The sequence below is a fragment of the Populus trichocarpa genome, chromosome 2, assembly GCF_000002775.5.
Source record: "Populus trichocarpa isolate Nisqually-1 chromosome 2, P.trichocarpa_v4.1, whole genome shotgun sequence".
Classification (NCBI taxonomy): Eukaryota; Viridiplantae; Streptophyta; class Magnoliopsida; order Malpighiales; family Salicaceae; genus Populus; species Populus trichocarpa.
The window spans coordinates 10,709,334-10,724,212 of NC_037286.2; the positions used below are offsets into that span (position 1 = coordinate 10,709,334).

At 36.4% G+C, this 14,879-nt stretch overlaps 2 protein-coding genes across 2 annotated transcripts; both read left to right on the forward strand.

Moving 5' to 3' along the window:
• The first annotated feature begins 1,599 nt into the window (after positions 1-1,599).
• LOC7483818 (T-complex protein 1 subunit alpha) lies at positions 1,600-7,274 on the forward strand. Its single transcript, XM_002301221.4, has 17 exons — positions 1,600-1,860; positions 1,953-2,017; positions 2,236-2,325; positions 2,438-2,524; positions 2,640-2,699; positions 2,840-2,890; positions 3,087-3,182; positions 3,827-3,892; positions 4,004-4,221; positions 4,431-4,527; positions 4,820-4,906; positions 5,366-5,500; positions 5,668-5,772; positions 5,878-6,006; positions 6,100-6,203; positions 6,566-6,656; positions 6,753-7,274. The coding sequence occupies exons 1-17, from the start codon at positions 1,788-1,790 to the stop codon at positions 6,837-6,839; spliced, it is 1,641 nt and encodes a 546-aa protein (XP_002301257.4). The 5' UTR covers positions 1,600-1,787; the 3' UTR covers positions 6,840-7,274.
• Positions 7,275-13,017: 5,743 nt separating this feature from the next.
• LOC7453944 (GATA transcription factor 4) lies at positions 13,018-14,382 on the forward strand. The gene is made up of 2 exons (XM_002301222.4): positions 13,018-13,589; positions 13,735-14,382. The coding sequence occupies exons 1-2, from the start codon at positions 13,359-13,361 to the stop codon at positions 14,242-14,244; spliced, it is 741 nt and encodes a 246-aa protein (XP_002301258.2). The 5' UTR covers positions 13,018-13,358; the 3' UTR covers positions 14,245-14,382.
• Positions 14,383-14,879: the final 497 nt, after the last annotated feature.

Here is a 14,879-nt window from a genome sequence, read left to right on the forward strand (position 1 = left end):
TGCCCGTGAAAATTGAACATTATTTCAAGATTCATTTGAATCTTATTGAACTAAAACAAGCTAAGGGATGTATAATAGTTGAATTAAAACCTGTGTGACACTACGTAATTTCACAGCAAGAACTAAATTATTATAGGAAGATGTACATCACTGTCAAGAAAACACAACATGCCACCATCAATTAAGTCTTTTGGGCCCAATGAATTGAGACAAGTCAGCCCCACACAAAATCCCCTGAAGTCTAAAACACACATTTTCTGAGGTCCACATCCACCCACCACTCTGCTAGCCTCATCCCTCCAAAAATTCTTTTCACAACTTTTCTTTCCTTCCCCACTACTTACCATGATGTGCCCACAAGCCCAACAGCCAGACACTTTGCTTTTTGCATTTCTGGGATTTATTCCGTACTCCAACACCCCCCTGAGTATACCCTGCACCGTCATTGTGGGACCAAAGAAATGAGAAAATGTTTCAGGCAATCCGGGCCCGCCACCCTGAGAATCATACATCGGCGGTGGGACTCGCTGGATTTGGGCAAGCGGGAGCGCGGGTCCTGTCCAGATTCTCCGCGCAGGATGCAATAGGGTGGATCTAATTTTTAAAATTAGTTCCATATTCAAGAAAGTATAATCAGGCTTAGATCTCGTGAAATAAGAGTCTCGTAAATATCCTTATCGTAATATAAATATTTATAGCTTTTACGCTAAATTGTGAGCAGTATTCTAAATTATTTTTTAATGCAAAAGAAAAAACATCTACATTATTGATATGTTTTTTGGAATTTTTTAATTAAAAAAATAAAAGAATTATATCTGAACAATAAGAATAAATTAAAAGAATATAAACCGCTAAATCATAATAATAATTATTAATGCTAATTAAATACTAAAGCAGAAAGTTGATATTCATTATATATATATAAAAAACTAGATATATATACATATATTTTTTAATTTTTTTTAAGCAAATCACTCATTTGACATTAGTACTTCTAAGAATAAGATAAAAACTACTTAATTTATAAATATATTTTGGACAAATTAAATGGATCCCAAGTCTCATCAATGAATATTTTTAGTTAATAACACATTTTTCACACCGACTTGATGCAATCATAGAAATAATTTTATTGAATGTTGACCTCCATACATGAACTTGAAAAGTCCAAGGATGATATATTAACCCAACTATAATTTCTTTCCCAATTCTTCTAAGAAATTAGAAAACATATATACCCACAATTTCAATAAAAATTTAAAATCATTTAAAATCTTTATTATTTAATTTATGATAATTCAAATTAATATATGCATTTTTATAACTGAAATGTAGAAATTGAACAAAATTAGGGACCAAAGTGTAGAAATTAAAGCTTCTTGAATAGTAAAAATATACAAAGTGACCCTTCTTTTTGATGATGTTAATTTTTCCCATCTCGTACAAATGTACAATGTATAATGGGTTTGGGCCCTGGAGGGGAGGCCATGAATTTCGAAAAAATATACAGGGAACTGGGAATACATTAAACTAAAAACAACACCTCATCGTAAAACGACAGCGTGCAGACTCTTAAACTAAAAACAACACCCCTTCTTTGAATGAACGAGAGATCCTTCGAGCCTCGAGGGCCCTTATTTCCTTTCCTTGCCTTTCCTTTTTGTAGAAGAATAGCAGAACAGAGAACTTCGTGGTTCTTCACTTGCTAGAAGTCACTCGTCACTCCCTCTCCTTTTACCTCAAGTCACTAACAGATCCGATCTAGGGTTTCATTTCTTCCACTAAAAATGGCAATCGCCGCACAGACACCTGATATTCTCGGCGACAGACAGTCCGGCCAGGACGTTCGCACTCAAAATGGTACCCTCTCTTTCTCTCTGATCATATTGCGTTTAGAAACTTCACTAATGGTGATGATGATGATCATGTTTGATATTTTTGGTGCTTTACAGTGGTGGCCTGTCAAGCAGTCGCCAATATCGTTAAATCCTCACTCGGTCCTGTTGGTCTCGACAAGGTATAGTAATTGAGTTCCACCACTCTCTCTTCTCGCTTTTCATTTTGCATTGTCGTCGCTGCTACTGCTATTTCTGTAAGAAACTCTTATGGCTTTGATTCGTATTGTTAATTGAAATTGAATTCGGCAGCGATATGTGAAATGTGTTGATTTTGTTTTTACAGTTTTAGGAGAGGATTCTTATTCGAGATTTTTTTTTTTTTTTTTGGTTATTGTAGATGCTTGTAGATGATATCGGAGACGTAACAATTACCAATGATGGTGCTACTATTCTTAAGATGTTAGAAGTCGAGCACCCTGCTGCTAAGGTGGATGGATACAGTCCAAATTCTGCTCCTTTTTTATTAATTATTCAAGTTGCTGCTCTGTTTAACGACTATTCTTACGTTTGTTTCATATTTTCTATTTTGAGGTCTACAGGTTCTAGTGGAGTTGGCTGAGCTGCAAGACCGAGAAGTTGGAGACGGGACAACTTCGGTTGTTATTGTAGCTTCAGAGTTGCTCAAGGTAATTGCAGCTAGCGGACTCTGTTTTTCCCTTTCCCAATCAAGTTATTTTTCATTGTTATAATATTAAAGGATGATGCTGTGGAAGTATATAATTGGACGATATTCTTTTGCAGAGAGCAAATGATCTAGTGAGGAATGGGATTCACCCAACTTCAATAATCAGTGGATATAGAGTGAGAATTTGTTTTCCAGCATGTTTATAGCACCCCCCTTTATTTGGATTTATTTGTGTGCAACACCAAGACCTTGGATATCATATCTCTGAATGTTTCCATTACTGACATTCACCCATATTTTGTACTTATCTGAACAGCTTGCTATGAGGGAAGCATGCAAATATGTTGAAGAAAAATTGGCTGTGAAGGTAATAGCCTCTCCATTTAATATTATTATTTTCTTGAAAAGGCATCAATAATTACACACGGTATGGGATGGATGGGAAACTATTCAGTCTTAACATGCAAGAATTAGATAGAATTAATCCAACTGGTACAGCATGCACTGGGCACTCTGTCCACTATGTAATGTTCTTAATTACAGTGTTTTTGTGATTTTATCAGGTTGAAAAGCTCGGAAAAGTCTCTCTAGTAAACTGTGCCAAGACAAGTATGTCTTCAAAGTTGATAGGAAGTGACAGTGACTTTTTTGCAAATATGGTATGCTTATTTTTTCGAGTGTATTATGTTGGTAAAAAATGAAACATTTAAATGAGTTTATGCTCTATTTTATAGAGCTGTATATTTTCGTCTGTCCAAAATCAGTTGGATGCGTTGGGCTTTTGTTTGTCGCAAATCATTTGTGCCTTAGCATGGATTATTCCTCTGGGTTAAAAGTTAAATAGGAAACTTCTTTTTCAGCTAATGTGTTTTTGCTGACACCTAATTTGGCCTTAGTACTTTGGTTCCCTTTGTCAGACTCACTTCTCTAGCTTCCAGAATTTTATAGATCCATTAGACATTGATTTTACAGCAGCTAGTGTCTTTTCAGTTTGCTGGTTCGTTCTTACTTTAGCAATTTATTTCTTCCTTTTCTCTTGTTTTTGGATGAAGCATGTGAAAACAACTCCAAGTTGTTATTATGTTAAATTTCTTTGCAACTTGGTCTGTCTAGCTGTGCACGACTGGTTTTGAGAGGCCTGCTCATAGATGTCTTAGTTTTGGCTTTGCTTTGTACAGTACTTTCTGGAAACAATAACTGAGAGAACCTTTTTGTTTTCAATGTTATGCTGGCTCAGACAAGATGAAAGGCCTGGCACTTTAATTTCTCTACATTAATATATTTGTATTCAACTTTGTTTTAGGTTGTTGACGCTGTACAAGCAGTGAAGATGACCAATGTAAGAGGGGAAGTCAGATACCCCATCAAGGTCAGTTGTTCTTATTGTGCAATAACTTGCTTCATAAAGTATTCTTGATACAGGCCAATCTGCATTGCTCAGTGATGGTTGTAATGTCCTGTTGCTTTGTCTGAATTTCAGGTGATCAATATTTTGAAAGCTCATGGAAAGAGCGCAAAAGATAGCTACCTTTTGAATGGCTATGCACTAAATACTGGCCGTGCTGCTCAAGGAATGCCTATGAAAGTTGCAGCTGCAAGGATTGCATGCCTTGACTTCAATCTTCAGAAGACAAAGATGCAGTTGGGTGTACAAGTCTTAGTCACTGATCCCAGGGAGCTCGAGAAAATTCGTCAAAGGTGATTAGATTATACTTTGGCTGCGATGTTCAAGAATGTACTACAATAACCATTTTGCTTTGGTAATTGGTCTTTGGAGTTGTGTAACTGATTTTTATTTCAACCCAGCCATGTGCTGATGGCAATCAAAATGATAATGATCTTCTGATGTATTTATTTGTTTATTTTCTTATTAACATGGCCATGATGTTGCCCTTGTGCCATCACAGAGAAGCTGATATGACAAAGGAGCGCATTGGGAAACTCTTGAAAGCTGGAGCCAATGTTGTTTTAACAACAAAAGGAATTGATGACATGGCTCTTAAGGTAAGTGTTTGCGACTTGTGCTTCTAGATTCTGATAGCATTGCTGGAGTTGTTATCCAATCGCTGTGTTGTACATTACTTTATCCTGGTATTGACAAGTTTGTGGTAGCTGTATGTTGTCTGATAAATTAATTTGTCCATAAGTGGCTCAAACATTCACGACTAAGATTTTTGTGCATGTGAATCTGTGTTAATATGTAGTTATATTTTATGGCCATCTGATAAGATAGTGATTTGTTTAACTCTTTAACCTTTTTGTTGGTTAATGTAATTTGCACTACTATTTGTTTCAGTACTTTGTCGAGGCGGGGGCTATTGCTGTGAGACGTGTTCGGAAGGAGGATATGCGTCATGTTGCCAAGGCGACTGGTGCAACCTTGGTATGTCCTATCCTTTAAGCAATCATTCTATTTGTCAATACCTTACATATATCATTTTTGCTGTTCCTGGTTCAAAGAAAGTTCACCCAGCCACCTGTTTAGTTCTGGGGTTGTCAAACAAAGTTGGACGTGAGAATCCTCTGTAATTGCATTCCATCCAAGCAATAAGAATGTGCATATTCCCTATCAATTGATCAACTTAGAATTGAGTCTGAAATTTCTAAACAAAGACGATGCATATTATCATTTCATTTTACTTTTCTGCCAGTGTTCTTTATTTAGTATTTCCTTTTTTTCCTGAAAGGGCATAGGGGAATCTTTTATTTCTGCCTTGTGTTTCAATTCAAATGTGTCCTCTTAATTTTGCCATGCATTCTATGTAGTTGTCCGGTGCTTCCCTTTTCTTTGTAGTACCTATGATATCTTTTTGACCCCGTTCTCTTACTGGTTGGTTCATAGGTTTCAACATTTGCTGATATGGAAGGGGAGGAAACATTTGAGTCATCGCTTCTGGGGTATGCTGATGAAGTTGCAGAGGAGCGAATTGCTGATGATGATGTAATTATGATTAAGGGTACAAAAACTACAAGCGCGGTATGTGATTCCACTTATTTAGGTCTCCTGAACTTCAGCAGTTAATTTTTCTTGGCCTGTGCTAAATCCTTAGAGCTCCTATTAACATAGAATGGTTGTGCGCTGCAAATGGTAAACATTTTTCTCCTTGACAGCTGCTGATTAATTTGTTTGTTGTGTTTGCTTAGGTCTCCTTGATTCTCCGGGGTGCAAATGATTATATGCTTGATGAGATGGAGAGGGCGTTGCATGATGCCTTATCTATTGTTAAGAGGACCCTTGAATCTAATATGGTAAATTTGGATGCTTTCTAGTTACATCTTTGAATTGTGCTTAGAGTCCGAAAACCCAGTATGCACTTGAAAATTGATAGCCATGCCCTGACATTGCCATTGCAGGTAGTAGCAGGAGGAGGGGCAGTTGAGTCTGCACTATCTGTGTATTTGGAGTGCCTTGCTACAACTCTGGGATCACGGGAACAGTTGGCAATTGCAGAGTTTGCTGAATCTTTATTAATTATACCAAAGGTGTGTTATTGATTATTGACTATGTGAAATTAATTTTCTGATGCCTCCAGTGTGGAACTTTTTATGTGTAAGTGCTGACTTGTAGTAGTACAGGTGCTTGCTGTCAATGCTGCCAAGGACGCCACCGAGTTAGTTGCAAAACTACGGGCTTACCACCACACAGCACAGACAAAGGCCGATAAGAAGCAGTTTTCCAGGTATATTGGTTTCCTAAGTGTGAGAATGTTGAGAGCACCATTCGTGGATTGACTAGGCATATTTGTTCCTATCATCCTTGGTCCACTTGTTTCTTCCTCTTGATATACAAAGATGGGGAGGGTAGTGGGTTTCAATAAAGATCTCCAATCACACTACTGCCGTTATTCTTTCTATATCATGGGCTGTGGTTTCCATTCGCATGCATAAGTAATTGCATATATGATGTCCTCTTCCATTAATGCAGAAAAGAAACATAGATAAGCAGCCAATGTTGTTTTCCCCCCTTTATTTCCCTTTTTTTAATTTAATAATAATCAGTTTTACTGTGTTTTCTTGGTGAATATTTATGGTATTGTTGCAGTATGGGACTAGATCTTTCAAAGGGGACTGTACGCAACAACTTAGAAGCTGGAGTCATCGAGCCAGCCATGAGCAAAGTGAAGATAATTCAGGTAACAGCTGTGGAATATGCAAATGCAGTCATAAATTGATAGTTAAGTTCTCCACTAAGCTGCCTCTAATTCAAATGAATTTCTTTTGTATACTAGTTTGCCACTGAAGCAGCCATAACTATCCTTCGAATTGATGAAATGATCAAGCTTGTCAAAGATGAGAGTCAGAATGATGAGCAATAGGGTCAGTCTAGTTGGAAATGCCCGTATCAACTTTCTTGGTTTCCTTTTTTAGTTTTCTCTGTCTATGAGGAGAGGAGAAGGGGATTGGGGGATGAGTTTTTTGTTGTTTATAATTGGCTTGGCATTGAAAGGGGTCTGTTGGCGTTTGGTACCTTTTTATTGTGCCGTTTTTAGTCTTTACTCTGAAGGGTAGTAGTGTAGGTTTTAGATAGAGCCAAGGCTGGAAGTGAGTCAGTATTTTAAGGATGTTGACTGATGATCGGGGCTTGTGATAGCTAAAGCTCTTTCATCTTTGTCAATCCCAACCATCGTGATGTTCATTAGCTAGTAATTCATTGTGTGGAAAAAAGGACCTTGAACAGGTGTTACAACATCAATTAGAATGTTCGAATTGGATCTTACGAGTCTATATTTCTATGAAATCGTTTCTGGGCCTCCTTGTATTCTCCACTACTGGCACGTATTTTTCAAAGGCAACCAATCGCCATTACCTCTTCTCCAGCACAGGTTAGTCTCATTTCTCTCGTCAGTCTTTTGAGTCAAATGTTTTGAACTGCCTTGATAAATCTAGTTTAGCATACCTTTTCTCTTGAACAAGTCCCCATGCTCTACCGCCCGTGTAAATGATCATGACCTGAGACTTGACTATTTGTAGAAGGAAGGAGCTTTTTAGCCAATCGCAACTGGCGGAAAAAGGGGGATGTAAGTTCATTGGCAGGCACGAGTGTTTCTTATGAGATACCCGTCTCCCTCCTCCACGATGAGTGCTCTAGATATCCCCCTCCTCCCCTAATCATTCTGGCCCCACAACCCATATTTACAAAACCTATTAAATATGTTTCACGTGAGTTAGTTCACTATTTCATTATATTGAGACCGTTTCTTATTACCTTAAACCTTATTATTAAACACAATAAAATATTGTTAGATATGGAGTCACACTAGCTTGCAGCAATTTCCTTCTTGGATGTGACCGCTAATTTTGTAGCATAAAAAATGATGGCATCTTATAAATTGCAATGTGATCCATGCATTTATTGAAACTTCTCCCTTTTGTTATTGTAACTATATTTTATAGATGACGTGTAATCAATTCGGTTTCTTTTCTTTTTATTTGGGAATGGTTGCGACCGACATTGGAAAATCAACCAGATCATGAAGTGAAAATTAAGTAGCATTGTTTTTACACTGCAAAAAAACCAAGTAACAAAAACATTCAAGTGATTCCTCATAATAGACATCATCATAAAATTACGGACAATTCGTTAGAGCATGATATTAAGTAACTTGGCGACAATTGTCACCAATACTTAATAATAGATATGTTTATGAAGTGATCGTACACTCACATCATTAATGGGTTTGTAGCTCAAACGGTATTCTGACAACACAATAAGGGTGGTATTTCAAGTTCATGTTTTAAATGCTACAACCAATCACTAATCTACACGACAAAAGGAAAACGAAAAAGAAAAAGAAAAAGAAAACACACATTAACAAAACGAAATTCATTGTACCATCTTACAGTTATCATTTGGCTCTTCAGTTGAAAAAATGATTATCTTTGTGTTGGGGTAATTTTATCTTTTTTAATTGTCCATTGATCACGAAGTAGGTATATGCATTTTATCCGATCTTTTTCAAAAATAAAATGACTTGATTACCTTTAAGTTAAAAAAATAAAATTGTTTCTGTCTTTTCATTTCTTAGGATACAGTAAAAATGTATTTTTCCCCTTGAAAACAAATAAAAAATAAGGCATGTTTAGGGGCATTTGTTTACACAAATAAAAAAAAATTCAGTTTCACTTTTTAGTTATTGGTAATGATTTATTTATTTATTCACAGAAATAATTTTTAAATTATTTAATTAGATGCTTGCATATGTTTTATGATTTATATTTAGATTTTTTATGTAAAAAAATATATCGAAATAAATTGTATATTTAATTTTTTTTGAAAAGAAAATACAACACTGGTCAAATAACTAACTATATTTATAGCGTGTAGATTAAATTAAAGGGAGAAAAAAAGTGATTTTTCATTTTAGTTGTCCTGATTAATTATAACACTCGACATTGTCAGATGATAAGTCACGGATTACTGTATAAATGATGATAATTTATACTATAAACATGGGCACATGATCACCCACGTGCATTTGCCTTTGCTGTGGGATCACCACACCTTATCATGTGACGCGATTCAAGGTCATCTCCCACCAGTGCCAAAACCATATTTCTTATTCTGACTTTTCCTGTACTATAAACATGAATCTCCAACTAATATGGCAGTGCTAATTGACAAGAAGACAATTTATGCGAGAAGAGTTGTGATTCTGGGCTAGATTGTCCCTTGATTATATTAAAGGAACGTTTGGGAACGCGGCTGCGGCTGCGTTCCCAAAAAATTTAATTTTTTTTTAATTAAAATTTAATATGATTTATATGTTTTGAATCGTTTTGATGTGCTGATGTCAAAAATGATTTTTAAAAAATGAAAAAACATCATTGACATGCATTTTGGCACGAAAAGTTATTTGAAAAGCACCCGCAACCACACTGCCAAACACGCTCTAAGACACGCTTGCATTTTCCTCAAGAACAAGATCTTAAGGAATTACTTTGCGGAGAACTTACCATTGCCCTCAAATCTGGCCCCATGAAGAGGCGGCCAGGAATTCAGTGTCAAGAAACGGAGTTTGTGTAAGGGATAAGAAATTCAGAATTTCCTGCAAGAGCTCAAATCCATATCAATGCCAGGTTTTATGCCAAAGAGAAAGAGAAAGCAGAATTATAACTACAGTTGTATTATTTGTTTCAAATTAGATCTGGAAGAATAATGCATGTCACTGTTGTTTCTCGATCCATCATGAACGAACTTCAAGAATTTTGCTGTATCATCACTTCTAGTAGGAAGGGAAGCAGAGAGAGCCGTGTTTGAGCTCGAAAACACATTCAAAGTTAGCTGCGATCACAGTAAAATCATTACCAGGGTTAATTATTAAGCGTTTTTATTTATTAATATGAATGTTCAGACAGCTTTCATATCTCGATTAATTCTATGAGTTCTGAAATTAACGACCATGTAAGTGTTATTTTTATAAGATAGGTGTGCGAATTGTGCTGCTAAAAGTATTTCTAATTTCTTCCATCAGCATCTCTTATTTATTCTATGCCCAAAGCATTCGCATTCATTTTAACTGCTACTAAGAAAAAAGTTCCCAGCATTAGTAGCAGTTATCTTGATTACTCAGTCTCAATCCTTTTAACACCTTTCGATACTACGTACGTGCTAGCTATAGCACATGCATAATTGTATTAAAAAAAAATTGTACAAATTTGTTGGGCATTGTGGACGTACCAATAATTGAGACCGAACCGTTGCCTATATCATTTTTCTATTTTGGGTATATAATTTATTAAGTGCTGGTTCATATAAGTTTTTTTGTTTTTATTTAGCACTGTAGTTTAACTGTATTTTGTTTTACTTTTTAGTTTTATATTTTTTTAATTTTTTGGATTGTTTTGACATGCTGAATTAAAATAAATTTTAAAAGTTATTATTTTAATATATTTTTAAATAAATAAACATTTTAAAAAATAAACTCTGCAAGAATGCGTTATGTTTTAATCTCATGCAATGTATCTAAAAAGTCTCTTTCACACCTTCATGTGCTCGCACTACGTATTTATATAAAAACCGAAGCTGCAGCGACTCAATGTGACAAGAGAATTAATCTCAAGTTTAGCACATCTTGCTCAAGGCAACAGTACTGGATTCACACAGACGTGCTGCACATATGTAATATCTTTAGTTTAATTTTATTTATATTAACAATGGATTGAGAAAGAAGGGACATTAATAATTGAGTGTGTGTTTAATATTATTCTGTTCACACTTCTCAGAAATGTTTTTTTTTAAAATATATATTAAAATAATCTTTTTTTTTAATATAAGCTAGAATTATGTAAATTAATTAATCCAAACATCGACAGCGGGGATACATGGAACGGGGACTGGAATTCCATGCCCAAACAAAATTTAAAGAAACAACATTCATGGGTCGGTCCAGCTTCCATATCATGCAAAATGATGAAGTAGAAAAGGCCGTTCATATACCTCTCAAACAATCAATCAATCAAATCAAGAGAAAAGGTCATCGTAATTGTACTTACAGAGTGCATGCACCGTACGTTCAGCAGTACTTTTGCAATCTTTCTTCCTGCTCTTCTTTATATATATATATATATATATATATATAGAGAGAGAGAGAGAGAGAGAGAGAGAGAGAGAGCCAGCTTCAGGACTCACCGTCCCATGCACCTTTACACGTGCATCCAAATTATTAATTACAAATAGGATAGGATTCTCTTAACATCATCACACTTCAAATTCTAGTAAAAGACAGTGCCAGCTGGTTACAGTTGTAAGGATAGCAGTCCTTCTGTTTTGTGCAATTAGTCATGTTTGAAAGCTATCTGTAACACCCGAATTTATTAACTTATTCTTGTTTTTTTTTTTTGCCTTCCAATTCCACCCAGTTGGATAGAATTGTAAACAGCATAATCTATCCTTGTTAATATAAATTATCACAATTTGTTTACAATTTTGTTTAAGTGAATTGAATTGACATTATGTTAAATAAAGTAAATTTGAGGAATGTTTTAATGTTTTCAAACAAGTTAATTTGCTGAATAAACATAATGCAATGATTATATTAAGGAATATAATGAGGGATATTAATGAATCCATTGTTCCAAGATTACAACCTCGGGTGATTTCTCGGCAAGTTTAACAGGACAGTGCTTCATTTCCCTATTAGAATAACATTAGATGAGACCAATTATCCCTCATGATCTCAACTTATAGAGACACAGATTGGCACCCGTAACAAACTTGGATATTTCACCAAAACCACAATGAAACTAGCCTAAGAATATGCAAGTAATGACACATTGATTGTTGAGCGTAACCAAGACTAGGTATCACATCAATATATATGTGTCTGTCAGAATCGTGTGCGTTTACTATTAATGAATTATCCTCTATATTTATTCTTAGTAGTGTGCATGACGTGCTAGCTAACCCGGAGAGGACAAAGGCGCCAATGAACGAAGAAATGGAGGCCTGGTAGAGGAATTCCAAATGGGAACTTATTCCATGAACCTAAGAAGAAAGAACAATAACATGATGCAAATGAGTGTTCATAATAAAATTCAATGTGAATGGTAGCACTTGTAGATACATAGCCTACAATATAAGTGTATAAGCTAGTTTATATACACAATCCAGTGAAGAATATATGAATGCAATTTCTCAAATCTTAACATACTTGGATTTTGCTCTAAAAGAGGGATTATTATTTCTAAAAGGTGATTTTAACATCAAAGGATATTAAGACATTGATTGGGTAGATACCAAGCAAATAGAAGATCTACTTTTAGATATTTCATGTAAACATAGTAGGAAATTTGGTAACTTAAAAGATCAAGAAATAGAAATCGGTGGCTAGATCGAGCGTAGAGGTAGAATCTTAAGGCATGACCCATAGGGTGTTCGAGTTATTAAGATTGTTCTAAACGTGATTAATTATTGATATTAATAGTAAGTATGAAGTAAAACTACAAATTATGTGGTTGCTGCACAAGCACTCTTTCAAGTAAACTTTAGTTAGCATTGCCGACGAAAGAAAAGTACGTGAATAGCGGTGATGTGTGATTAATAAGAAGGCAACTTCAATGATGAGATGTATAAGCAATAAGGAAGGAGGAGGGCATTTATCTCCAATTCCCTTGTCTCAATTAGTCAATATCTTTCAGCTGGAGGGCACTTGCCGTCCAAGTTTACAAGTATTTTATCCATTACAGATTTAAACATCAGATATAAAGATGTGAAATTCCCATGATTTTTTTTTTAATTCAGGAGAGGGGGGGTTCTAATACTGGACCCCCATTGAAATTAAAAATATCCATGCCTCCATTTTTTGATAAAAAAAAACTATGGCTTTGAATATAAAAGCTGAGCCTAACCCTCTCTTCCTTAATGGCAACACTGCTTCATAACCAATTAGGGACCATTGTTTTCAGTGCTTATAATTAATAACTAATTAAACTATCTAATCACACAAACTAATGCCACCCATAACTGGCAACAGTACCCCATAATTAAGAAGCCAGCTGATAAGCTAAACTACAGCCTGCCTATGGGCAGCATAAATGCATTAACCCCATATCTTCACAACTAGTCAAGCATGTGTATCCATGTGTCCATCAGTGCATGAAAACCTCCACTCTTACTTGACCCTTTAAAATTCCTACTCTCTCCTCCATTTTGCCCCCTTCAGAGAGAGAGAGAGAGAGAGAGAGAGAGAGATGGGGAGCAACTCAATCCTCTAGTTTTCTGTAGCTAGGCTCTCTCTTGGGTTTCTCTATCCTATGCATCCTTCATCTCCAAGAGTAAGAGCTGGAGAGGGAAATAATGAAAGCCCATATCAAATAATAAAAACACACAAAAAAAAATGGATGTCTATGGAGGAGTCTCTACCAGCGCACCTGATTATTTTCTCATTGATGACCTTTTAGACTTCTCTAATGATGACCTTCTCACCTCCTCCACCGACCACCACCACCTTCCTCCACCTGAAACCTCCTCCATCCACCACCACCACCACTTCTTCCCTTCTCCCACCACCTATATTAATAACACTTCTTCTCTCTCCACTGACTTCACAGACCATCTCTCAGTCCCAGTAGGCCACTCTTCAACACTCCCTCTCCATCTCTCGCTCTCTATTTCTTTTTTTCTTTTTTAATTCAGAATCATTTCTTAATTAAATTATATGTAAAAAAAATAACTTCACTAAAATGTTTTATACTTATCTTCTTTTTTTGCAGAGTGATGACGTGGCAGAGCTAGAGTGGCTATCGCAATTCATGGAGGACTCGTTCACTGACTTTCCGAGCACCATTAATATTCCAACCGACACGTCGTCTCGCATCAAATCTTGTAGCAAACGTTCACGAACCACCACCACCGCGACATCCTCCTCGGCAGATATCGAGACTGCGGTGACCGGGGAATCGAGAGTGAAGAAGGAAAATAACGGAGCGCCACATTCTTCGGCGGAGACGGAAGGAGGAGCTCGGAGGTGCACTCACTGCGCGTCGGAGAAGACGCCGCAGTGGAGGACGGGTCCGCTGGGGCCGAAAACGCTATGTAATGCTTGTGGAGTAAGGTACAAGTCGGGTCGGCTCGTACCCGAATACCGACCCGCAGCGAGCCCGACTTTTGTGCTGACTCAGCATTCGAACTCGCACCGTAAAGTTTTGGAGCTCCGGAGACAGAAAGAGATGATGTTGAGGCAGCAGCAACAGCACGGTTATCAAGGTTATGAAGTTTGCTAACGTGTAATGATCTAAGCGGTTAAGGAGTCAGTAGTATAGTAACTGGTGGTTATTTTATCAAATTCCCTTTTTTTATTGTTAAAAAACCCTGAAAAAAGGAGATTAGTAGTGCAGCGGTGCAGCCTGTTAGTAATTGAATCTTGGCTTTAATTTCTTTCGAAGACATTATTCCGGGTTTAAAGTTTTAACGATCACTTTTCAAGGCAGCTTGACTCTGACGTATAAGAACAATACTTCAGCAATTTTAAACATCTATCTGTAAAAGAAAACGCCGCTAATCTGAGTAATTAAATTTGAATTTTGTGTTTTTTGCTCCCATGGATTTTAATGTTTCAACTACCATTTTGAATTTGCGTGCCTCTTGTGAGAGGAGATTACATGGTGCGAGAGTGACTTTACACGTGATTCACTGCCATATGAGACGGAGGGAATATTCTTTTTCCTATTTTTGCTCCCACTTTATGAAATTTTGTTATTCAGAGGGGAGGGGGAGAAGGAAGGGAGACAGAGAGAGTTTGAAATTTGAAGATTGGGGGTAAAATGAATTGAACTTGCAGTCTTTATTACAGTTAAGTGACTGGCTGCTAAGTTCAGAGGGGGACAGTTACGGGTGACGATGTGGCCCAATTTTTTAT